Genomic DNA, 26,461 nt, shown 5'->3' on the forward strand with positions numbered 1-26,461 from the left:
TGTACGGAAGGAAGTGCCGTACCCCTCTGAATTGGTCGGAAGTAGGAGAGAGTCAAGTCTTTGGACCAGATATTCTCCGAGAAGCCGAAGAGAAGGTTCACAAGATCCGCGAGTACCTCAAGACAGCCCAATCAAGACAGAAGAGCTACGCCGACAAGAGACGCCGAGAGATGACCTTCGAGATCGGAGATTTCGTATATCTCAAAGTGTCCCCTCTTAAAGGAATGCAGAGATTCCAGCTTAGAGGAAAGCTCGCACCCCGATATGTCGGACCTTTCAAAGTCCTGAGTCGCCGAGGAGAAGTATCCTATCAGCTGGAGTTACCGGAAGAAATGTCAGCGGTGCACAATGTGTTTCACATCTCGCTACTCCGGAAGTGTTTAGAAGTGCCTGAGAAGACCGAGGTTTTCAAGAACATCGACCATCGAGCTGTGGATATCAACTCAGATCTGACATACCGCGAAGTACCTATTCGCATCCTGGAAGAAGCTTTCAGAACCACCCGTACCCGAAGTATCAAGTTTCTGAAGATCCAATGGAGTAACCACACCGAAGAAGAAGCCACTTGGGAGAGGGAAGACTTTATGAGGACTGAGTACCCAGATCTCTTTAGTACCTAGTTTTCTCAGATCTCGGGACGAGATCTTTTGTAAGGGGGAAGGGTTTGTAACATCCCAAGTTTCAACAATAATAAACAAGAAAGACAATTTCCCCAAAGTCAAAATTTTGCAATTAACAAAAACTTTTTCTATGCATATAGTGCCACATATAGGTTCATGCATTTGAGTGAATTTCTTTTGTGCAATTGCCATGATGAGTGTTAGTATGATTAACAATTGTTATTTAAACCCTAACAAAGATCATCAAACCCTAAATTGAGGAGAAAAGAAGAAAATGGGAAAAACCCATAATTCACTTACATACACAATATGCCAAATTGCAAATCCTCACCCTAGGCCATAATTGCTTGCTCCCTTGCTTGTAAAATACTTCAATATGATAAACTAACACCATTGCATCTTTGGATCAAGAATCAAACACAAGGAAATCAAAATTCTTACATACATATGATAATGGTCACTTGTCACCAAAATAATTTCTTCACTACTTTACCCCTCTGGCTTTCTCATTTCTTGAACTAAACTTGGTCAACCAAAGCCATGTCATCCAAGACCATGTCAAGGTGAGTAACTTTGATGTTGACCACCATGGCTAGAGTTGACTAGGTTGACCAGTATAAAGGTGACAAGTAGGGATGCTGAAATAAAGTGAAGATCATGTCACATTTGCCATTTTGCAAAACAACTCCAAATTGAACCCCACCACCACCATTCTAACCCATAATTAATATGTTTAAGATCCACCAAAAAGAATTTCAAATTTCAAAAGTTTTGTTCATGCGGCCATTGTGTCGAACACTTGGCAGGCATTAATCCAAATTTGGGTTACACTCTATTACCCTCTGGTTTCTTCCCTAAACCCCTTTAACCTGTGATCATTACACTCTCCTACATCCCCTGCATCATCCCAGTACCTGCCCTGGTCGATTAAAGTGAGAGAAGGGGGAAAAGAAACCCTAAACTAAGCATGCCGTGGCCATGCCGGCCACCTTTGGCACCTCTCTCTCTAGCCTCTCTCTCTCAGCACCACCTTGTCCTGGAGCATATCTGCAATACGAGGAACACCACGGTACACCGCCCATGCTCGCCAAGGCTCGGCATTGGCCAGAACACGCGCGTCCAAACCGTGCCAGAGCGTGCCAGTCGACGCGGTGAGCGCGCCCTGGACACGCCGGTACGTCGCGCGCTCGAGCAGCCTACGCCTCCCCTGCAAAGCCTACCGCTGCGTCGAGCACCGCCTCTGCGCCCTCTAGCCACTAGACACGATCGATCGACTGCGGCCGCCTCGTCACCGTCGTCCTCGCCGGCGAAGTACCGCGGGTACTGCCGCACTCGAATCGACCTCCCGAGCGATCCCATCGTCCCCTGGACGCGCCAGCTATACCTAGAGCATCGCCAAGACGACGCCTACACGATGCCGTCCTTCACTTGCCCCTTGGAGCGCCAGAAGCGCCGCGCCATGGACGCTCCTCCACAGCACACTCGGCCACCTCCCTCCCGCTATAAATAGAGCACCTCAGCCCGCAACTTCTTCACACCATCTGCTCTCCTCTCCTCACTGATCACTCTCCCCACCTCAATTTGATACCACCTCGTCGGAGCAGCAGCAATCGAGAGCTCGAAGCCGCCGGAGCCCGCGGAAGCTCTGCTTCGATTGGAGCCTCCCCGAGCGCCGCCGCTGCACCAAGCTCTTCCCCATCTACTTCCACTTCTCCGCGCACACTGCCAGACTCCTGCAACGGCCTGGTAGGCTCTCCCACCCCTAGGCTCGCCGCCAGTGAGCTCGTCGCTCGTCGGAGACGATGACGGCCACTGACCGTCGGATCGTGTTCTAATCCTACGGCCTAACGCGAGCGTACCGCTTCGGCGTTTAAAGAGCCACTGACGGGTGGCCCCCACCTCGTCAGGGCAGCCCACCCGCACCGGTTGCTAGTTGGGCTGCGAAGTGGATTTTAAACCTGTTTCGGCCCGTTTAGCTTTCCCGCCTAAGCCCACGATTCAAACTCGGATTTAATTATTATTCAAAATATGCTGCTGAGTGTTTAGTAAAATTTGAATAGTTTGAAATCTGCCAAACCAAATTTAGCAAACTTTATACCGTTGGAAAGCCCATGAATTTATCTATCCAATGCCACTGGCCCCACCTCCAATTTCAAAGTATATTTAATTTGATAAAAAAGACAAGACAGGAACTTTGGAACATTCAAACTTTATTTAAAATTTAACCAGAATAGATTTTGAATTGATTCCAACTCTAATAAATCACAAATGATGTCCTCTAATTGATTATGCAATAATATAGACATGTTGTTTGTATGATCATGGACTAGATCAAATAATAGGGCTATGTAGTCAATTCTAGAGCATTTGAAATTGGAATTCAAACTCAACACTAATATGAGAGCTACCTCTCATTTAAATTTTGATCCTAAGTACTATAACCATGGGGAAAGACTTAGGCTAATGAACCCTTGAGAATTAGTACTTAGAGATTTTAATTCATTTAAATGTTAAGTATTAAAACTATGTGAAGTGTAGCACTTCAATTAAATTATACTCACATATAATAGATATGAAATGTTGACTTTGGGTCAACCTATATTTCATACCTTATTATTATATGAAGAGATTAAATCTTAATAAGAGGTAATGAGAAGAAATGAATTCCTCTAAGGATCTACATACCAAATTTAAGAAATAGGAATAAGGAGAGGAAATTATTTCTCTCAAATAAAGACTAATCAAATAATCCACCATGCCATGTTTGATTGATGATAGGATTAGTGTGTGAACCCTTTTAAATGTTTCTAGTTTGGTATGTGAGTTTGGTTTAGTATTTATACCTCGTATTCGTATATAGACGCTAGTAACGAGGAATACCAAGAGGAGGAGGCCTACTCTCAGGAAGAAGAAGAGAACTTCGATAACTACCCAGCTCAAGGCAAGCTAACCCTTGCTAAACACAAGTGCTTAGCTCTACAAGAGCAAAGGCACCATCACACTTTACTTTTATGTATTACCTATCCCATGTTTTTACTTACATTTACTTTTGCTTATTTATTTCAAAGTACTTTTTGATTTATGATTCACTTGGCCTAGAGTAGAACAATACTTGAAGTTAGCTTAGCACAAATCAAAGCTAGTTAGCACCCCTCATATAGTTGCTAGTGCTAATCAATTAAAATTGACTACTCTAGATGGGAACATGGTGAAGTAAAATGACTTTGAAAGAAAGTAAAGTGGAGGTGGATATGAACAAGAGAAGATGGTGATTTTTGATAAAATTGACGATTGGGTTTGAATGCGATACCCTTCCAATTATACAAGTACCCCCACAATACCTGATTATGGGTAGGGCTTAACTAGAAACTTGTGTATTTTTAGTATGGGTTCCCTCTAAACAAACATCATAGGGGTTACGCCGAGGCTGCCTCCGTTGAGTGTGGATTGATGTTAAAATGAGGTGAATGTACGGCCCAAGCCCTGTGCAGTTCCCGGGTTAACTGCGGTTTCCACCGGGAGGCCAAGCTCATGGGGAGAGGTGCTCATACTAGCATATATAAGTGAACGGTTACGGTTGATGATCCGCGTACTGTGTTACGATGATTCGGGGTTATCCTCGACGGATGAAATCAAAAGTTGTGGCACAAGAGTACAACCTCTGCAGAGTGTTAAATCTATTCGAATAGCCGTGTCCACGGTTACGGACGATTGGAAAGGCCATACTATCTCCGTTATCATTAAAATGTTTTGATCCTAGAAGTGAATGGTAAATTGAAAGGTGATATTATGGTGAACCATAATGAGTTGTGGGAATGACACTAATGTTCCCACTTGAGTTAGTCTAGCACATGATAAGGCTTTACTAAATGTTTATCAAACTAAAACTTGGCTTTATGCAAATAAACCTAGAGCTTAGCACCCCCTTATTACACTTAATGAGTATTTATCATAGAGTTAGTTTGCGAGTACTTTAAAAGTACTCATGGCTTTGCCCTGGCTATTCAAATGCCAGACTATGAAGGAGAGCACCAGTATCAGGATGACGGACAACAGGACGTCTACGATAACTAGGATCGTCTTCTAACGTCAAGCGTTGCCTGTGGAATAGATAGTCCACTACTACTTCGCTTCCGCTACTATTTGTGATGTTGAACAATATATTCGTGTAATATTGGATCATGTGATCTATGGTTGTAAGACAATATGTGTTGTAATAGATGATGACTCTATGTTACTTACTATTATGTCTCGCAAAAACATTATTCCTGGGATTGCGATGTACGGCATAATAGGCATCTGGACTTAAAAATCCGGGTGTTGACATGGCCTCCCAAGCAGACTACCCTTCACTGGCGCACATGGTTCAGAAACTGTCGTTATATGAACAGCGCCACCCAGACTTGTACCAGGACAAATTCAAGCGTGCGGTAGTCCTGGTTGAGGCGGATGAAGGCGAAGGCTCTGCGGGAGATCAAGAGGTAGCAGTGGCTGAATGGACTCGGGGGGCAACCCCCGTGTCCTGCAAATGGGTTAAGCCACCAGGTCCGCCCAGAGGGTTTGATTTTGACGTAACTAAAACTGAGCAAATCTTCGACCTCTTACTTAAGGAGAAGCAGCTGAAGTTACCCGAAGGCCTCAAAATCCCCACGGTACAGGAGCTGAACGAAAAACCATACTGCAAATGGCATAACTCGTTCTCCCATACCACCAACGACTGCAGGGTGTGGCGTCAGCAGATCCAAATGGCGATAGAGCAAGGACGTCTAATTTTCAACCAGTACGCCATGAAAGTCGACACTCACCCCTTCCCCGCCGTTAACATGGTGGAGTGCACTTACCCTGAAGGGTGCCAGCCAAGATTCTCGTTCAACATCAACATGATAGGATCTGGACACCACTCTGGTAAGGACGGAGACGAGGGCAGCTGCTCTCGTAGCAAGGACATAGAGGAAGCCGTTCCACGCGATCGGCTCCGTCACGATGGCAAGCGCTACATCACAGAGGGAGAAGTAAGGAATGTGAGATATCAGCGACCTCTCTCTGATCACCTCCTCAACAAGTATGTGAGTCAATATGACCAACACCGACGACCCAACGACGATGATGAAAGAGATCGTCTGGCTAGGGACGCCAGGAGACGTCGTCGGCATGATCACGACGAGGAGAGATATGAACGCCACGCCAAGGAAAAGTCAAGAGAGCGAGACGACGAGGATAGGCATTGGGACTGCCCCTTCTTCAGACACTGCTGGGATTCAGGAATGAGCCGATTGCCTACAATCGGCAACTGCCCAGAATGTACACAGAAGAGGAAGGATGCAGCTAACGTGTCCGTGTTCAAACGTCTAGGGCCTCTCCCGCCTCGGAACAAGCACGCTGAGTCCCCTCGGGTGGAAGATCTCGAGGATTTGGAAGACGATGATGAGGAAGAAGAAGACAGGTACCACCGACCAAGGTGGTGCCCTGATGGACTCAGCCGTTCCCAAAAGCGTAGGGTTCAGCGACTGCGTGGCTTAGAGGAAGCCGAAAGGTTATACCTGCACACGCTAAGGAAGGCGCGGCCTGATCTGGCCGCGAAAATTCAACGAACCCTGGATGAAGAGGGTCGACCACAAAAAATGGAGTGGTGCCCCAAGCAAAGGAAAGCCGATGATGAAACATCGGCTGGCACAAACATGGTGTTCATCCTTCCGACGGAGTTTAGTGCTCCAGGATTAGACGAAGCACCTGTGGCACAACTTGACTGCGGCCCACGGCCAGTTATCTTTGAGAAGCCACGAGAAAGAAGCTACAGACATCTGAAGGCCCTGTACTTGCGAGGTTATATCAATGGGCAGCCTATCAACAAGATGCTGGTGGACACCGGAGCGGCAGTCAACATTATGCCATACTCCATGCTACGTCGGTTGGGACGCTCTAGCTCGGATCTGATCAAGACCAACGTGACGCTGAGCGATTTCAACGGCCAAGCGTCTGACGCACAAGGTGTTCTGAACGTGGATCTGACCGTAGGAAGGAAAACCATCCCTACGACGTTCTTTATTGTCGATAGCAAGAGCACCTATGCTGTCTTGCTGGGAAGAGATTGGATCCACGCCAACTGTTGCATTCCATCCACGATGCACCAATGCGTAATACAGTGGGATGGAGACGAGGTAGAGGTCGTCCATGCAGATGACTCAGCCGAGATTTCAACGGCTGGCATGAACGCTTGGGAGACAGCAGGCCAAGAGCCACTCTCAGGCATCAATTTGGACAACTGCGAGCGCATCGATGTGACAAAGGATGGGGTTAGGCTGGTCTTATCCACCGGCCTGACCGTATAGCAAGAACAAGCCTATGGACAAACGTGGCGAGGCCGATCCTTGGGATCGGCCCCAAAGATCTATGAAGGGACATTGCAAAACCTTCATTGAGCGCTTCGATCAACGTGGAGGCCGATTCCAGCAATCGGCCAAAATTATCCTCACCACACGTTCTGCCTGTGTTCAACATCGATCTAGTGGGCAGCGGTTACGTCGGCTGATGAGAGTCAACATTAGTCCTAACGGAGCCGACGTTCAAATACAGTGCCCTGGCTAACTACAGAGCCGATATCCGCAGTTACCTGGCAGATTCGGCTCGGGGGGCACCTAATCAGATGAACATGTGCGATACATGTGCAGTGAAATATTGGGGGCCGATAGAAAATCGGCCAGTAAAAAAAAATTCATGGTATACAGCCGATGCACGGGCATCGACTTTAGAACTAAGAAACAAAGCCGATGCACAGCCATCGTCTCTAGAACAATTACACAGGATCTACCTGCTGCGGGTTCAAGACGCGGATTTTCACCAAGTCCAGTTCAGCTGTGAGGCCTTCTGCTTCCTCGAGGGAGTGAACAAAGAGAGCTTCCTCAGCTGCAATGAGCCGATTTTTGGTGCCCGAATCTTCTTTTCGAGGACTTCCAACCCTTTGCGCCAGTTCAGCAGTACTGTCAGAAGTCAGTTTTGGCATGCAAGGCAACCTTTTGCTCATTAAGCCGTTAGTGTTTCGTCTACAATATCGGCTTGCGGCGGAAGAAAAGGCGATTGATGGGGGCAAGTTTGACTGACTCTGCATGGTGGCTGTCTCAGAATTACCTGAGTTCAAAGCTCTTTGACTGATCTGTGCATCCCCACCGCTATTCTCGCCTTGACTGAGGCTCGGGGGGCAGCTGGCCTGGTAGGTGCTCTGTTTTGAGGAGCCGATTGGGGTGTCATCGGCTGGTCCTTCGTCGCAACCTTCTTTAAAAATGGTGAGTTCTTGCAAAAGAGATCACTGGAGCTGGTGGGAGGAATTTAAAGGCTCTCTTGAAAGCAAGGGTCTTCCACATTATCCACCAGAGCTTGAAGTCATCAGTCGAAGAGTTGAAGGATAGTTTGTGAAGGACCGATGCGTTGCCATCGGCTCATTGAGCATTGGCTAGGTGAACAAATCGGCAAAATCAGTATGAGGGGGAATCGGCTAAATTAGCTTAAAGGAAATCGGTAAAATCAAATTTGGGGAAATTCTTCATTGATAAACAGGATTTCTTACACGAAGAGCTGATTGCCCTCAAAAGGAAGTACTAGGGGATACATTGCCCCATCTACCACTACTGATCCTATGCTAAGGGTCCTATCTACGGGCCGTCGCTGCCCTCGTCGTCGCCGTCGTCGCCGCTGTCGGCGCTACTCCCGGCGAGCTCCTCGTCGCTGCTGTAGCGGCCGCCGACAGGACCCTCATTGTCCTCATCGTCCTCGTCAGCGTCGTCGTCGTCGCTGTCGAAGTCGCTGAGGTTCCCCGGCCAGGGACAAGAGCGCTTGGCCGGCGGTTCGTCGGAGGAGGTGTCATCCTCCTCCTCCTTCTCCTCCTCCTCCTCCTCGGGAGAGGTGAAGTCATCGCAGGAGAAGCGATCGTCATCGCTCTCCTCCTCCGTTTCCCCGTCGGCAAGGAAGCGGAGGTCACTTTCCCCGTCGGTCGAGGACTTGTCGTCCTCAGACCAGACGGAGAAGTCGTGACTAGACTCCTCCCCGGCTTCGATGGCGCGGCGGATGTTGGCCGCATGGGCCTCCTCCGGGTTCCACTCCGGCGTCGGCTCGCGGGAGGAGGAGGATTGGGTGGAAAGATCCGATGAGGCAGAGGAGGAAGAAGACATGGTGGCGCAGGAGGGCTTTTGGGAGTGCTAATGCAAAGGGGATGAAGAAGCAAACTGTTTGGAGCGGTTAAATAAAAGGGGATATAGTGGAAATTCAATGCCACAGCAGTTTCCGAGGAAGTGGTGCCCAACAAGAAAAAAAAACTGCCAGGTCACGCGGAGAAGTTGAGAAGGCAAGGCATCATGATGAAGGATACTGCGACAGTTCTGCCACGACATGATCCGACGAAGAAAAGGCAGAGTGATTTTGGAATTATCAATTCCAAAACCAGGGGGGCATGTGTTATCACCAGAATTTGACCGAATCAGAGGTGGGCCGCGATCAAGATGGGCTTGGAGAATATACATGGAAGAATATACGTGAATCGGCCTTATATACAAAGTTTGGGCTAGTTTGCCCGTGTATCTGTAATATAGTAGGATACGTGTCGGTTAGTTAGAGTTTGGCTCGTGCACGGTTGTGATTATTCCCACGTTAGAAAGTCTACGGACTATAAATATGTATCTAGGGTTTATGAAATAAACAACAATCACGTTCACCACAAACCAATCTAGGCGCATCGCCAACTCCCTTGTCTCGAGGGTTTCTTCCGGGTAAGCATCATGCTGCCTAGATCGCATCTTGCGATCTAGGCAGTACACGTTTATTCGCTGTTCATGCGTTGCTCGTACTGAAGCCTTTTTTATGGCGAGCAACGTAGTTATCTTAGACGTGTTAAGGTTAGCATTGTTCATCGTATCATATGCTATCGTCGTGCAACCCTGAGACGTCTAGCCGCCCTTACGCCTATCTTAGGTGTAGGGGCGGCACCCCGCTTGATCATTATTTAGTAGATCCGATCCGTCATGATTGCTCCTTGTTCTTCAGGGATTAGTTTAATATCTGCATAGTTAGGCCTTACAAACGGATTGAAGGATCCAGTGGCGCGTAGGGTGTAGTTTGCTGGCCCTAGACAGGATGTTCCGGGGATCAACCTCGTGTTGGTTTTTAGGCCTTGTCTAGGGACGGTTTACGATCACCGTGCGTGGCCGCCAGGCTCAATCACGAGTAGGATGTTCCGATTATGTGGTGAAAACCCTAAATCGTAGTAGATCGCTTTAGCTTTATATTGATCAAGCAGGACCACCATATATTCGTACACCTCGTGCGAATCATGGGTGGATCGGCTCTTTGAGCCGATTCACAGGACAACCTGAGAGCCGATCGAGGCTCGTATTTAATGTTTACGTGTATGCCATGCAGGAAACTAAGCGAGGCATCTCCATCACCTTCCTGACCAGGTATAGGTCAGGTGGCACGCCCTTGCACCAGCATCGGACGTGCGTGCCGAGTCTTTGCGGGCCGTCGCTCAGAGGGACCAGGGCCAGCCGCAGTCCTGGGAGCCTCCCGGCTCTACTGTGTTGCCCGTCGCTGCTCGCCGGTGGGTTTCTGACCGCAACAAATAGTTAGCTATAAAGATGTACTACTTTTTCAATGGAGGACCTAACTTTCATTTACACAACTTGCCTAGGAGCACGTGCTAGAGCTAGCTCTTGCATAAGAGTCCACTTACATTCTCTCTCCTCCAACTAGACACAAATATACTATTTTAATCCTTGTAACCAGCTGATTAGAACTTATTGTACTTGCTCTATGTGTCAACAACCGTGCAGCAAGTTGTGAACTAAGATCATCTCCACTCGTCTCCCCGACGAGGCCCCCGAGCGACGTTTTTCCCATCCGGACGGCGAAATTCGGCCCAGTCGCGCCCCCGGTTCCTCGTTTTTCGTCCGGATTTGGCCCTTCACCCATCCGGCGAGCCCACGCCATCCCCGGCCCCCCGGGGACCTATCGGGGACTCCGGACGAGTGAAAAGCGGGGAAGGGCCCGATCTGTCGGTGACTCGACACACGAACCCCACCGCCACCTCGCTCAAAATCTCCCCCACCCCTCGTATCTCTCTCGCCGCCGGCACCACCCCGCCGGCTTGTTGCCCAGATTCCGCCGCCCCTCCTTCCCCACCTGCCTATATTCCGCCGTCTTTCGACGACGGCCTATCTGGCTGCTCCTCCGCCGGCCTGTTTTCCGACTTTGGCCTACTCCTCGTCGCTCGCGGCTCGGGTTGCCTCGACCACGCCCGTCAGGTGTTCGTCCATTTGCCTCGCCGGCCATGGACTCGGGCGAAGAGGAGGAGCATATGTTCGTCGAGCTTGTTGTGTATGCCATCCGAGACTTTGACCCCTACTTCAGATGCAAGGCGGATTGCACTGGTTTGGTTGGATTTTCATCACTGCAGAAGTGCACAGTGGCTATGAGGATGCTGGCGTATGGAGCTCCCGGTGATAGTGCAGATGACTATCTTCGGATGGCGGAGTCAACCGCCCTTGATTGTTTCTACCGGTTCTGCAGGGCCGTCATAGCAGTGTTCGGGGACTATTACTTAAGATCACCCACTGTCGAAGACACTCAGAGGATCCTTGCAACAAATGAAGCTAGGGGTTTTCCAGGGATGCTTGGAAGAACTGTCCGTTTGCGTGGCAGGGAATGTACAAGGGTCACAAAAAAGGTTGCATTGTGATACTTGAAGCAGTGGCTACCCATGATCTCTGGATTTGGCACTCTTTCTTTGGTATGCCTGGATCCAACAATGACATCAACGTCCTAAACTGCTCCCCGGTCTTTTCCAAGCTTGTTGAGGGTCATGCTCCCCCGGTGGACTATGTGATCAATGGTCGGCACTACAACAAAGGATACTACCTTGCAGACGGTATCTATCCAAAGTGGGCAACATTTGTGAAGACTATCTCGAACCCTAGCACCCCCAAACTTTGCGAGTTCGTCAAGAAACAAGAAGCTTGCCGAAAAGACGTCGAGCGTGCATTTGGTGTCCTCCAGCAGAGATTTGCTGTCGTCCGGTTCCCCGCTATGACTTGGTCCAAAGATCAGATGTGGGAGGTGATGAACTGCTGTGTGTGCCTACACAATATGATTATTGAAAATGAGCGAAAGCATCCGGTTCCTCTGGCTGAGCAAGAAGCACCATATGAGAGAGAGGGTCCTCCTGCACAGCCTAATCACCAGGTGCCTCCATCATGGGCCGCCTTCATTGCTATGCGCCAGGAGATTCGAGACTCTACAATGCATCAGCTGCTGCAAGATGATCTGGTGGAGCACATATGGACGCTCCGAGGCAACGCCAACGCCGACACCAACTAGTCTGTCATAATTTGTTTGAAAAATTGTGAAATTGTGTGCTTCATTTGTTTCAGCACTTGTTAAACATTGTACTGATTATCGCCGAATTTGTTTCAGCAATTTTCGTACTCTTGGTCGCCGAACTTGTTAAATTTTATGTTAAATTTGTTTGAAATATGTCAAATGGTCGAGGTTGGGGGTTTCCTGCCGGGGGGATGGCTGGAACTTCGGCGCTCCCCAGGCCTAATCTTCCTCCAATCCGGACGAAAATTTCGCCGGATTTGGGCGTGGGGAGCGCCAACGAGTGGGGATGCTCTAAATTACTTACTGCTATTGCAATTCATTATCTGACACTGACAGTGTTACATTGCATCATGTTGGTAGATACTACTACCTCCATTTTAAAGAATAAGGCGTCTTTTTTACGTGTTTTTTGTTTGACCAAAAATTACTTTAAATATATAAAGATTGTTTGTATGAAATTAGTATCATTAGAAAGTGATTTTAAGTACGAATCCAACGGTGCTAATTACATATAATAAAATTAAAATTTTATTGTTCAATTTTTATGGTCAAAATTCGTCTTGAAATACGCGTGCGCCTTATTTCTTGAAACGGAGGTAGTATGTTATTTGATCATCAGTTAATTACTTTTATGTTTCCTGCTGGTTCTTATATCAAATAACTGTTGCTGACCCACCAGTGAGATGTCCCTTTGAGACGTGGACTGTTTTTCGTACCAGATGCCGAAGCAAACTTGAGGATCCCTTTAGGGCATGACGACGGCGAAGATTGGCATGCATGGTGCAAGGAAAAATCTGGCTCCCACTTAGGCTCAGTCAGAATAGCCTATCAAGCGCTTGTCTTGAAAACTCGAAACCATGATGAGAGTCTCAATGGTGGAGCGACTTACTTTTCTATGAGAAATGAAGATACAGGAAGAAGTTCTGGAAGCGTGGCGTTGTCTTAAGTGCCGTGTATTTCAGCGATGTGTTCTTCGGTAAATATTATCGGGTAAGTCTGAATCTCTGCAGCATGCTCTCATTGAATGTAGTCATCCCGAATATTGCTTTGGATGACGGAAAAGAAGATTTTAAAGTTAAGTTGCATCGACTTCATCCTACATTTTCTGCCATGTTACCTGATAGAGATAGATTGCTGATTATCATAGCGATATATAGAGAAAGATTGTTGATTATCACAGCGATGTATTCAATGTGGACTTCATGAGATATTGTGATGTGACCCATGAGGAGAACGGTTTTGAACCATGGAGTTCGTAAGAGAACCATGAGGAAATTTCGCGAGTTCTGAAAAAAAGAACTAACTACTGCATAACTTCGCAATGCTTCAACAGCATATGGACCAGATAGCTGTTGATCAAAAGCTATTTCGACATACGAATAGAAAATCTATTTTTGTGGGCATCCTATACAACTTTTTTCTTTTCCCGTAAGAAATAACATCTGACGATAGCATCGACATGTTTTTAACATCGGACGAACTGTTTTAGACACTTAGACCCTTCGTTGTCCACATACCAACAGTATTAAGGACGATGTGGTCTGTTTGTCCTATCTTTCATTCGTTCAAAAGATCTGCCTAGTGGTTCCTACATACAGCGCATGTAAAAGCACAAAACGTTTCACCACCGGCAAATGCAAAACTTATCAGGTACTCGTACCAGTCTACCAGTACCAGACAAGGGAGCTAACATCTTCCGTCACTACAGTTTCAGGAACACTGGGTAAGGTAAACGAACACCAGACAAGCACCACTGTTTGTAAATTAGTGCACAAGGACAGTCTCAACGAAATAAGATTTCTTATACACCTAGCTGACACTACGCGGAGTTTGATGGTGGGAATAACAGACTCCAAAATAGACGCACATAACATATGATAACACAACATAGTAAGTTTTAACAAATTTTGTTCCCAACATCCAGGAAGTAGGATCTCCTAGCCATGGTTGAAGGACTGGTACACCGGAACCTGCAACACGAAGAACACACTCAATCCCCCATCAAGATGACATAAAAAAAATGCAGTTATGTTTATTAGAAATGAAGAGATTTTGCATAATAATTGAGACCCTTGTTGCTTTTTGGTGAATATGTTTCGAAAGCCCAATAACCAATGTACCATAACATGAGCAATTGTTGTGGCAAGCAATTATAACGGAATCAAATGTGATCATGAATTAAACATTACACTTAGAAGAGCCTTTCAGTGGATAGAGAATTATTATTGCCAGGGATAAAAAAGAGAAGGGTTGGAGCCAGGAGCAGACAAAATAACTACCAAACAAACATTCTTGTTTCTTAACAGGTTGCACGAGAACCTTTCAAGCTTGCAAGGCAACAGCTTTATCAAGCTAACCTTGTTCGCGCAAGAGGTTCGTAACTCACAACTACTTTTGCCACTACCACTACCATCTTGGGCATAACAAGCAAGAATGTTGTAAACCATACTCGCCCTTGCTTGTATGCAATGAACCTAACAAACTGCTACCATCCAGATTAAGCCAAGTTCTGTGAAGGGCTAAAGTGACAGAATTCATTGGTTTATTTTTTTAGAACCTACAGTAAAATTTGCTAACTTGCATGAATAGAACCCATATCCAGACAACTGAACCTTGTTATTATCCTTAAATGCTGAAACAAATAATACGCAAGTGAAGCAGAACCCCATAACATGCTTACCTGAGAAATCACATGGCCAAGATTGTCATAGCAATGGGGATACATCATTGCTGGGGTAGGCCACTGTGGGTAGACAGCAGTTCCAGAAGATCCCATCGATAAATCAGGTTGACCATAATAGACAGAAGGTTGGTTTCTCGGCATGCTAGGAGACTGCATATAACCAACACCATACTGCATAAACTGAGGCACAGCAAAACTGAAGGCACCTGGGCTCACACTGAAGTCCGGCATGGGGGGCCTAACATACCTGCAGATGTGAACAAGTTAATGGTTTGTAATCTCAACACTAAGACCCCGTGGTGCAAAAAAAAAAAAGCAAGTGGATATGCTAACCTTTTGTAGTTACGATCATAGTCAGGATCAATGCGATCTTTTTCAGCATCCTTAAAAACAGCAACCCTGGAACGGCTGTTCAATGTGCAGCCCTTGTTCTCATATACAGAGGGCTCAACATTCATCAGTTCATTTCTGCCAATGGACAAAGCTCCAAAATCACTTGGGCCTTCAACATCTGCTGGAATGGAACCATTGAAAATGCGTGCTCGTGCCTTATTGTAATCATCTATCCTCTCTTCAACAGTTTTCACTGCACCATTATTGGTTCCAGCACCGCCTGCACCATTTTGGGAAGCTTTGGGCCTTTGACAAATGACAAACTTAAGTTTTTCTGCTGCCTCAATATCATTTCTTGCTTGCTTAATGGGAACTTCTGATAAAGCAATAGCTGGATATTTGCTTTCAGGTGTTTTTCTCGCAACTATCCTGCTAACAGGACCATCTACTAAGCTATCTGCTACTGTAACTAAACCATAATGTTGTGCAACACGATGAGCAGCACAGCGATGATAAGAATTTGGAAACTGCTGGAATTCAAATTCATGCAGTTGATGATTCTGCATAAATTTCTGTATATCCAATTCCATCCGCAAAACTGTTGCAAAAGAGAACAAAACATGATTACACAGAAATGCAAGATTAAAAAAGAGTTATGCAATGCACAAATTAATATACAAAACAATGCTAGATTAAATGGAAAATAACAATACAGTATAGCTTAACTGGTAGAAATAAATACATAATACTTGTAATATCCAGCAATACAAACTGTGAACTGACTCCATAAACCAAATCAGATAACTTCAATATATTTAAAATCTATTGCAGTTGAACTGTAACACTGGTTAGAGCACCAATAGTAAGATATTTCTCATGTAAGGATTCAAGCAGTCAGTTAACCCGGTACATGCAAATACCACTGGGGAATGTAAGAGAAGTAGAGAACTCAACTGAGGGAACTGTAAAAGGAACTTAAAAGAGCCGTACTCGAATTCAGGTAGACTTGTGTGCCTGGTGCACAGATACATGTTATATATTACTATAGCACTAACATGATTTTTTGTGAGATATTAATGTGCAAACTGTAAAGCGCTGTCAGAGATGCAAATGTGCATGGCTAGACACTTGATTTTAGACACTGCACAATCCGTGCAGGTGCAGAGCCTTAGGTGAGGCGTACAGAACTGCAGGTTTCTGCTTAAAGTGGAAGGCGCCAAGGTGCACTCCTCACAGCCAAAGACAGATTAGGACAGCGATTGGAAATGAAAAACAAACATAAAGAGGTGTTAGGCATAAAGAGAAGGCTTAAACTTCGATTGAATGGTCCACAGAAAATTGAAAATTCTATCACCCGCAGAAAATTGAAAATTCTAACACCCACGGATAATTCAAAAAGAATAAAGGAAAGGGGCAGGTATAGTTATGAATCAGGCAGTTGCAGAAGAGTTGAGCTGCAAGTGAACAGAGCTCATCCCCATCACCTCATGCAGATGCTACGAATTCTGGATTAGGATCACTAATTACCATCATCCCTGCCAGAAGCCTTATCCTAATCACGGCAGCGACTTGTGCAATAATGGGTATCGCAGCATTGTCTGTACACCTAACAGGGTACAGCTGGTGTATCAAGCCACAGGAACTGCGTGATTGGTATTATAACACCTTGCTGGTCCAAACCATGAAGCTAGAAGTACCAAAATAACATGCGCTTGTGGAATTCAGCATGAAACATCTAATGTAACTCGTAACTTGCATTTGGGTGGAGAAAAGTGGGCTCTCGGATTGTCCAAGGATAATGAACAGTTAGGCACAGGACATTTCAATTTCTACAGACATATGGGAAACGATAAGCACGCATATGCCCATCATTAGCAGCGATAGTCGCATATGCTAGACTGGTATCAACCAGAGCAGAACTACTGCCTGTTCTCTAGCTCATAGGAGTGTACAGCAGCATCACAGCCAGCATTGCCAGCAAAAGGGAAGGCACGCAAGCCAGCACGGTTCTAGTGTCACATATTGGTAGAATTCGCTTGGTTTGGACCTAGCTACATAACATCGATTTTAGCATCCCTCTCCGAGCTACCTCGAGCATGAGAGGTATGCAGTCTTCCCCAATTCCAGAGCAACCCTAGAGGCCAGGCTAGGGAACGAAGCCCTAGTAGAAGCTAAACACGAGCCTGAATCTAAACCGTAGCCTTGTACATCCACCGCGAACGACACAAATCGAGCCGTAGCATGGAACCCTACCTGACAGATGTATATACAGGGGGAATTGGCGAAGAGATAAGGTTGGGCCCGGCACGGCACGTACCCATGAGGCGGTGGCGGGGGTTCTCGAGCGCCTCGACGAGGAAGCGGTCCACGAGGGAGGCCACCCTGTCGTCGGCCTCCGCCGGCCGCCCCTCGTCGGCGGGTGGGGGCGAGGACGGCGGAGGCGGTGGGACCGCGGCGGAGGAGGAGGAGGAGCTCATCGTGCGGCGGTAGGGGTAGGGGTAGGCGGGGGCGGAGAGAGGGGAGCTGCCGGCGGCCGGGTCCGGCGACTGGCCTTGCCCTCCCGCTCTCCTCCTTCCCGATCCCGAAGTGGCTGCTGCGGAGAAGGCGAAGCGGAAGAGAGAAGAAGAGGTTCCCAACGCGACCACGGCTCCGGATTTTTCTAACGCCGCGTCCGCGTGGGCGTGGGCGTGGGTCCCATTTCGCGTGCCCGGCTGGATGCCTGGATCGGGGTCGGGTCGGGATTGTGGTTGTGGTTGTGGACGCTGATTATTTTCGACCGTCCGTGTAGGAGCGGCCACACGGTGCACCGTCCACCCAACAAACTGGACATGCCAGTCCACTGATTTTACAACGGCTTCTCATTTCTGTGCTTAGCAAAAAAGTGATAATTTTCTAGTTTAAAACTAGAGTAGATATTTTGATTCGAAAGGTCAAATGTGATATTTAGGTTTGAAGAGATGGCGTCACAAAAGTTAAAACAAATCAACAACTTTTTAAGTAATCCCATAAAAAAAACATGTCTCAGATGCGATGAAAACGATTTAGTTGACATCACTTAGGTTGCCTATAACTTCCCGCGGGGCAACATAAGTGAGTCAATTTTAACATCTTCCACATTAAATAACCGCTAATCCCGGTACTTGGCAACGAAAAAAGTACAACGACTAGCTAAGCGCTCGCCTAAGCATGTGTGTGCAAAATCATCGACAAAATAAGGCGAGTTGTCCACTGGATAGTTGTGGTCTCGTGGACGAGGACTGGTGGTGAAATGTGAAGTCTATCGTAACTTGTATGTCACCTTGATGGACCTAGGTACGAGTGGCTTATACTCCCACTAGTCTTTTTTAACTGACTCGAATATAGTATAAAGTTGTACTAAATATGAATCAATTAAAAGAGACCGGAGGAAATACACGTTTGTGGCAGTCTTACACTTGTGTTTGGTCATGGTTTTAATGGAAGGGTTGGGTGGCCCTTGGGACGAGGTGGGCACAAAACTCTTCTATGCGTAGACAATCGCCATTGTTGGAAACCACGAGGAAGTGGTTGTCTATGATCTGGAATTGGCCGCATCGACTTCGACCGATGGATATCATCACGGCTTCGATCCACAAATCTTCAAGGCGGAGAAAATGTAATGCAAAACAAGCTCTCCATGAGAATGTTTGAATCGATCAGATTAACCTGAAGTTGGGACTTCAAATTGCTCATCTAAGGCAGTTTGCAAATCTATGGGAGGCGTTGGGTCATGTTCAGTTGAACAACAACATCATGGGCACAATACGGCGAAAATCATCACGATCATGGGAAGACTTGGCCGTGCGAGCCCATAGGAAAAGTTAATGAGAATCACTCAAACTTTGAAGCGACGCACCATTTCTAAAGTCTAAGTGGTCGTAGATTAAAATTCTTTGCATGGTTAAAAAACTAAGTATTGGTATTAAACCGCTTTGAGCTTAGGGGTGCCCCATTTGCAGCCCGTAGCCCTCTTCAAAAATGCGAGCAGAAGAGGTTCCCAACATTATGTTTTGTTAGAAACGTATGTTTCGTCTTTAAAAAATGATAAATATTACCTCCTCCGAATCATAATAAGTTTTACGCTTTTAATTTAAATTTAAACTAAAATCACTACTGTTTATATATCAAAGCACGTAATTGGTTTGGGTTGGTTGACCTTCGCCGTTAATGGAACCTATAATAATCAATAAACGGTGGAACAAATGAGCCAAGAGCAAGCTACAACGACTCATCTTGGGTGAGTTTTGATGCAGGACTTCTCTTCAGGGAGTTGAATCAGGCAAAATCTTATGCATGCATTTCAGAATCCGACTCCTCGGCATGCCTTTGATGTTTCCTTTGTTCTCATTTAATCATAGTCTCGCAGCTACTGTGTATTGTTTATCGTTTCTTATATGTAGTAATCCTTCTGTCTAATAATAACTGGATGAACCCTATTTCTAGGTACAAACATATCTATAACTAAAATATGTCTATATGTACTTTCGTATCAAGATAAAGTTGAGCAAATTATTTTGGAACAAAGTAAGTACTTCCTTGGTTCGGCTATGTGCCTATGTCCATCCATCTGTAGCAATAAAATAACTCGTTGTAGTTGCTTCATGAAAAGAAAACAGAATATGTGTTCCTTCCAACTGAAAATAGAATATGGTTGTTGCTTGTATTCGGCAGTTATAACTTCTATAATAGTACTCCCTACTTCTATACAATTATACATATCACAGTCACGATACGTTTGCACTGGCCGTCAGGTCATGGTCAAGAGAAACAACGACGCTTGATTGACTAGCACAGAACATGTTGGTATCTTCAGAAACCCAACACATCACGACTAGGCTAGCATCGACGAAACTTCAGCCTGCTGGCAAGATCGACACCAGGAGCATGGCATGGTGTGAGGGAGTCCTTTCACCGCGATAGCAAGCAATCAAATGGAGCTCGGGGACGACACGTGCGCCCGTCTAGTTTGGGAAAACAAACAACAGGCTTGCGCCCGCGGCGAGGCCGAGCTTCGTTGCAGGCTTCGGGCACGACAAGTTTTGGACAGGACAGCAGGCGCGTGGACGGTCCAAAGGTCGCCACGGTGCGCCTGCGCGTGCACGAGTTTTGCGTGTGGTTGGGCGGTACCGCGGCGTCACGGGAGCGAGCGTGAGCCAGTCGATTCGACAATGCCGCTCGGGAAGACATCGCCAAGTCCAAAAGTCTCGTAGCGGAGAGATCAAAAAGAAGAAATCCCGTAGCGGTGGCCCAAGAGGCTCTTCTGGTTCGCATGGTTTGTGAGCTCAAGGAAAACAATTTTATTTTTACATGTTCAACATTAGAATCGTCATTCCATCTTGTTTAGTCCTTCCTTCATGCATCTAAATTTTGGTAAAATTGAGATATCTTTTTATGAACGGAGGGAGTAGTATAAATCATACAATTCTTGCAAAAAAGAAAACAAAATTGAAATCGTCCGAAGAAATTATTAATCAAAGTGCTATTGCTGCTGCCACTTGTTGCGGACTAGCCTATGGCCATCCCCTTTGCGCGCATGTTCAATGCCGCAGGTCAAATTAACACTTCGACAAACAAGTTACGAATAAATTGGGATGAATAGGATAAATTCACCCTTTTTCTCGGAAAAATGCTCTTTGTACCGGACTTCCTAGGCGTCGCCCCAGGGGAAGTGACGATGACAACGTCGACGCCCGCTCCGACCAAGGCTAAAACTTGGGCTTCCACCTGAAGAGGCCGAGGCTGAAACAACTAGGGAGATGAAGGGCTCCTCAATGACGCCTCCATGGAGAGCAGGCGCGTCCGTGGACGCCATCATCGTCTGCATTGACCAACGCCGGTGCAAGGCTTTCACCCATAGTTCACCAACCCCAAAGTCATTGCAACTTATACTTGTGCGATTGACTCGATTTATTTCTCGTACTTGAGAGTTGTAGATGTTACGCTAAAGTTGTTGTGGTGACTTATTATGATCCTAAACTAGCATAGCCCCGCAAGTCAAGCCAACATGGACAACCACGGGGACACGGGTCCATAAGCAGAGACCAGCTAGCAAGTGGTTACGATGGCTTTGGCCATGAAGTTTAGGCGAAAACTCCCCTCCCTCCTCTTGGGCTCCTCCTCCACCACACAAACCACAACCGCATGGTGGCGGGGCGCAAAACGACAATGAGTCATGGATGTGGCAGAGGGGCACACGATGTATGCTAGGGAGGTGTGGATGTGGAGTGCGGGTTTGCTCCCAACTGAGTGGTGGTGTAACTGGACCCGATGATCACCGGAATCATCGTTGGTGACCACGGGAAGTGGCAAACCACGGTGGCTCTTGGCAGCAGAGTGGAGCAGCGCACATGGGAGAACAACAATGGTCGCGAGGACTTGCGGCTCAACTGGTGTAGTCTTTGTGGTCGAAGAGGGCCAGGGAAGTCGGACGATGGTGAATTAATTGATGGGGACTAGAGTTCAGGAAGATGTAGTCGAAGGTGAGAAATTGAGCTTTCAATCTCAATTCCATGGGAGTGAAGGAGGAAGAAGGCATGACGAGGAAGATGCGGGAGAGGTTGTGTTGCCAGAGCAATGCACCAATGGCGGCAGCGATTCCCGTGCTTGTGTGGGAGAGCGAGAGCGGCTCCTAGGGGTGGGGAAATGATAGAGGGACGGAGTGAGTTTCCCGGAATCTTTGTCCTAATGAGGTGACACCGGCGACAACATGAATAGCTTCATCAGATCGACGACGACAACGACATGCACGCGCAACTTACTTTTCCGTCGAACTGACTGAGTGAAACAAATCTATAGTGGGTTCCCTCTTGCACGTGGACCTGTGTCTAATTGATTGTCCACGTTGGCAAGATTAGCAGAGCTGAGCTATTTTATGATTAAAATCAAATCGCTGCAACAAATGCATGGCAACGATTGTTCAATTTCCCGAGCTAAATAAAGTCAACCACACAAGGACCGCTTTTCTCTTGCCACAAACATGAATGAAACTGCACCAACCAAGTGAAGGTATGCTAGACATTTCAGTCGAGGCAAAAAGAGAAGGAAGGGCATGTTTGGACGTGACACATGCCTAGCCAAAAAAGGGAAAGAGCTAGACTAATCTACCACCTTCTTCAGCCGTCCTTTGCTCTTTGTCTTTGCTTGTACGCAACGGAAAGGTCACAACCGAAAATGATGACGGCACTCGTCTCACGCGCACCTCTGCAGACCTGCAGGCACTCCCCGATACGTGTAAGCTTCCAATCCATGACCATGTTCCATCGCGGCATCTACACTGTTTTGGAAACAAAAAAATAAGTGAAAACAAGCAAACATGCAAGGATGGCCCTGCAAACTGTGAATAAATAATCATACCAGAAGTAGAATTACTTATCCAGAACAGAGCAGCCACATCTCCTGCACCACCCACCCACCCACCGGAGCCAGAACCTTCCAAGCACGAACCCTGCGCGACCATTTTTACCTCTCTCACCTCTACCCACATCAACCACAGGCAGAGCGGGCCCGTGGCCCCACATGTCAGCGCACACAGTTCCAGGATGCCTTAACTTTGCCGTTACTCCCGTCGTACTACTACTGCCTCCTTTAGCACCACCAGGGCAAATCCTAGATCTAGCTGCTCCACTCGTATTCTCAGCGCACACGGATCACCACATGTTCAAATCCCGATGACCGGTGGGCCCGGGCCGAGGCGGGTCCCTTTCGCCATGGACTAAACGAGGACCCGCGCGCGAGGTGGGGGAAGCCGGATCTGCACGCCCCGAGCACGAGCACGCGACTCCGTCGTCCGCCTCGCAACCCCGAGTTCGCGAATTCCAAATTCCTACCACTCCTCCTGTCCCAGTTCCATGCCGCCCAACAAAACCCTAGGCTGAACCCTCCGCCCGCGCCATGGCGGAGCCGGCGCTGCTGGATCCCTCCTCCCACTTTGACCTCCGCCACTACCCGCCCCACCTCTTCGACCCGGACCTCCACCTCGCGGAAGCTGGCCTCCCGCTCGGGACCTTCGCCGGTTGCGGCGACGACGACCTCGACTTCGACCTGCCGGCAGATTTCTCCGTCGACGACTTCCTCCTCCGCTCCCCCGAGCGCAGCGACGACTCCGCCGAGGCCTCCGCCGCCGGATCCGGCCCCACCGCCTCCCCCTCGCCCTCCCCCACCGCCTCCGGCAGCGGCTCCGCCGTCGCCGACGCCAGCTGCGAGGTCAAGCACGAGGACTCGGACTCGGGCCGAAGCGGCGCCGGCAACGCCGCCCCGAACTGGACCCTCAAGCGGAAGCAGCCGAGCCCCGCCGCGACATCGGACGCGGCCAAGTGCCGCCGCCGATCCGGAGAGGGCGACGGCTCGGTCTCCCCCTCCGCGTCCGCCTCCGCCTCCGCCTCGCGCGCCGCCGCGGCGGACTCCGACGACGGGGTCCCCGGCGCCGGGGGCGACACCAGGCGCGCCGCGCGGCTGATCCGGAACCGCGAGAGCGCGCAGCTCTCGCGCCAGCGGAAGAAGCGCTACGTCGAGGAGCTGGAGGACAAGGTCAAGTCCATGGCCTCCCTCATCAACGACCTCAACTCCAGGATCTCCTTCGTCGTCGCCGAGAACGCCACGCTGCGGCAGCAGCTCGGCGGCCCTCCGCCCGGGGTGTACCCACCCCCTGGAGCAGCGATGCATTTCCCGTGGGTGCCCGGGTACGCGCTGCGGCCGCACGGCTCCCATGTGCCCCTGGTGCCGATCCCCCGGCTAAAACCGCCGCCGCAGCAGCAGCAGCCATCGGCCACAACCAAGGTTACCAAAAAGTCAGACACCAAAAAAACCGCAGATACCAAGAGCAGAACCAAGACCAAGACCAAGAAGGTGGCGAGCGTTAGCCTCATCGGTCTGATGTTCGTCATGCTCATCTTCGGCGCCTTCGTTCCGGGGTTCAACCACAGTTTCGGAATGAGGGGGAGGAGCGACGGTGCGGTGCTTGGGGGTTTTGATCAGCCTCTTCGTGATAGGGTAGTCACCGTCACTAGCCATGGCAATAAAGTACCTAAGGACGGTTTGAAGAATGGTGACATGTCCGGTGCCGATTCTGGGACGAGGATGGGGGCTGATGACATCGCCGAGCAGAAGCATGGCCCTGCGGTTAACGCGAGTGAGACGCTGCCTGCTTTGCTGTATGTGCCGAGGAATGGGAAGCATGTCAAGATCAACGGCAATCTGATTATTCATTCCGTGCTTGCGAGCGAGAAGGCGGTGGCACACAGGACTTCAAAACAGAAAAGTGATCTCTCGGGTATAGATCACAAGGAGAAAAGTATATCCGTAGCTCATCATCTGTCACTGCCTGGAAACAATATGAATCCACAGGAGAAATCCCCGGTAGATGGACCATTGCCGCAGTGGTTCCGTGAAGGAATGGCAGGTAACCAGAGGAAACTTTTACCAATCTTGTGTTCTTGCTTACTGAGATACTGCAGTTATGAATTTTATTTACTAACCAAACTATTACTTCTCTGCTGCTTTCACAGTTTGACACATTTTGATGATTTTATCAAGAGAGTTCTCGTAGTTCTTGACATGATACATAAACCTTACTTTTGAACATATACTAGACGAAGAATGGCATAACGTTTAGATAAATCAAAAGACCGAAGTAATTGACCACAAGTCATTAAGAAAAGTAGTATGCCTGTTAGTTAGGGAACGAGGTCACCTAGACCATTATATATTATGACACTGCAACCGTTCAGGCATTGAAGACTCAAGTTTATAGCTAATATTGCTAACCAAGTTAACATTACACTTTAGCAATCCAGGAATGGGAATGATATCTGTATCTGTATGCAATGCCCTTTAGCAAGCACATAAGAAATGGCTCAGTAATAAAATGTCGTTTTTCATTTGGAAATGTCGTATGTGGCGATTACTGGTCTCTGACCTGAAGTGACTAAATCCTTGACATAAACTTTCATGTGCCTTTTGCTAGCATAGAGCAGTTGCTTTTCTTGGAAAAATGAGAAGTCTGCTATTTTTTCAGTAAATTGTAGGGAAACAAGTGTAAACTCCTAGTACTGACTCTTGAGGACGTGCCTTGTGTTTTTGGTGTCATCTTTCCTAATTCTATGCCAACTGCTGAAACTCATCTAAGCTATCATACAAGGATTTCATTCATGTGATTCTGTGACTGACACCTTGCTAGTCAAGTCAATTATTTGAGTAATTGTTCTTTGTTTTGTTGACAAAAGGCATCTCTTATAGAAAACTCAGCTTTCTTTTGACACTCCTCGAGTGTTAATGCACTGATTCTTATGCAACAATTTTCAGGGCCTATCTTAAATTCTGGAATGTGCAGCGAGGTATTTCAGTTTGACATTTCCACTGCTTCTACCAACTCTGGTGGCATAATACCTTCTCCAGCTGTGAACTCCTCAAGTTTTAATGCTACTCAGAATATTTCAACACCAGCTCCCGCTTATTATGGCAAGCTGAAAAATAGGAGGATCATGTACAATGAGGCAATTCCACTCCCTGGGAAAACGGTGAACAACACAGAGCCTTTTAACAGAACTTCTGAAAGCAGCAAGTTACCTGATAAAAAGCCAGCATCATCCGTAGTCGTTTCTGTGCTAGCTGATCCCAGAGAGGCCGGTGATGGAGACAGTGATCCGAGGATGTCCCCGAAGTCGCTCTCCAGGATATTTGTTGTTGTTCTCCTTGATGGTGTCAGATATGTCACATATTCCTGCACCCTTCCTTTCAAGAGCTCCAGTCCTCATCTTGTGAACTAACCTATAAAGTGGACTGGTGCGGATTATGATGCTGGAGCGGCTGGGTTGTCTCTGGCGGCTGATAGGTTAATAATTATCTGAGGCTGTTTTCTAACAGGAGTGAACTTTCTATACACTTGGCCTGAGGTAATTCAAGTTTGTCGAAGGTTTGAAGTGTTGTTAGTGAGATGTGGTTCTGCAAGTTTAGATGACTGAGTGCAGTTTGTGCTGCTGTGATAATCGGGCTCTTGTGCTGTACTCTAACCTTTAGTGTTATTATGATGTAATACTGTTCGAGGAACTTGTGAAGACAAAATATATACATGTAGTTTCTTAAAATCTTACTCCCCCAGAATATTCATAGTTGCTACAAGTTTTGTTCTGTCTTGTCTAAGACAATTGACCTCAGTGTATGGCAATATTTCTGTCAGCTTTATAAACTTGGTAAACTCATTAGGTGCACATTTTGACTGAAATAACATGGTAAGCATTTTTGGACATTGTGATGATCTCTACAAGAAACAGTTGGATTCTAAGGCGCGATTTGTGCTTCTGAACTTTTTTTGGGGGTATACCTGGCTTCTGCATCATGACGATGCTTCTGAACTAATTTTGTAATGAAATACTCGAATTCTGGTTGCGAAAGCTGGATTATCATAATTCACCTCACTATCATAGGCCGGTAAAGGTAAGTTTGCTAAAGA

General features: G+C 47.4%; 2 protein-coding genes across 2 annotated transcripts; one reads left to right on the forward strand and one right to left on the reverse strand.

The window, feature by feature from the left end:
- Window positions 1–13,710: 13,710 nt before the first annotated feature.
- LOC127313909 (uncharacterized) lies at window positions 13,711–17,633 on the reverse strand. The gene is made up of 4 exons (XM_051344393.1): window positions 17,315–17,633; window positions 14,998–15,595; window positions 14,662–14,911; window positions 13,711–13,951 (listed from the first exon to the last, which is right to left on the reverse strand). Exons 1-4 carry the CDS (start codon window positions 17,472–17,474, stop codon window positions 13,919–13,921), a joined length of 1,041 nt encoding a protein of 346 aa, XP_051200353.1. The 5' UTR covers window positions 17,475–17,633; the 3' UTR covers window positions 13,711–13,918.
- Window positions 17,634–22,754: 5,121 nt separating this feature from the next.
- On the forward strand, window positions 22,755–26,138 carry LOC127313919 (bZIP transcription factor 39-like). Its single transcript, XM_051344405.2, has 2 exons — window positions 22,755–24,412; window positions 25,315–26,138. Exons 1-2 carry the CDS (start codon window positions 22,906–22,908, stop codon window positions 25,776–25,778), a joined length of 1,971 nt encoding a protein of 656 aa, XP_051200365.1. The 5' UTR covers window positions 22,755–22,905; the 3' UTR covers window positions 25,779–26,138.
- Window positions 26,139–26,461: the final 323 nt, after the last annotated feature.

This window comes from Lolium perenne, chromosome 1 (assembly GCF_019359855.2).
Source record: "Lolium perenne isolate Kyuss_39 chromosome 1, Kyuss_2.0, whole genome shotgun sequence".
Lineage (NCBI taxonomy): Eukaryota > Viridiplantae > Streptophyta > Magnoliopsida > Poales > Poaceae > Lolium > Lolium perenne.

What these genes read in the sequence shown, in the direction of transcription:
- LOC127313919 (XM_051344405.2), top strand. Translation starts at nt 22,906, where the DNA reads ATGGCGGAGCCGGCGCTGCTGGATCCCTCCTCCCACTTTGACCTCCGC. An exon ending in GTTCCGTGAAGGAATGGCAG is followed by an intron (nt 24,413 to 25,314) that starts GTAACCAGAGGA and finishes AACAATTTTCAG; the next exon opens with GGCCTATCTTAAATTCTGGA.
- LOC127313909 (XM_051344393.1), bottom strand. Translation starts at nt 17,474, where the DNA reads ATGAGCTCCTCCTCCTCCTCCGCCGCGGTCCCACCGCCTCCGCCGTCC. An exon ending in CCCCCGCCACCGCCTCATGG is followed by an intron (nt 15,596 to 17,314) that starts GTACGTGCCGTG and finishes CTTTTGCAACAG; the next exon opens with TTTTGCGGATGGAATTGGAT. An exon ending in TATGATCGTAACTACAAAAG is followed by an intron (nt 14,912 to 14,997) that starts GTTAGCATATCC and finishes TCACATCTGCAG; the next exon opens with GTATGTTAGGCCCCCCATGC.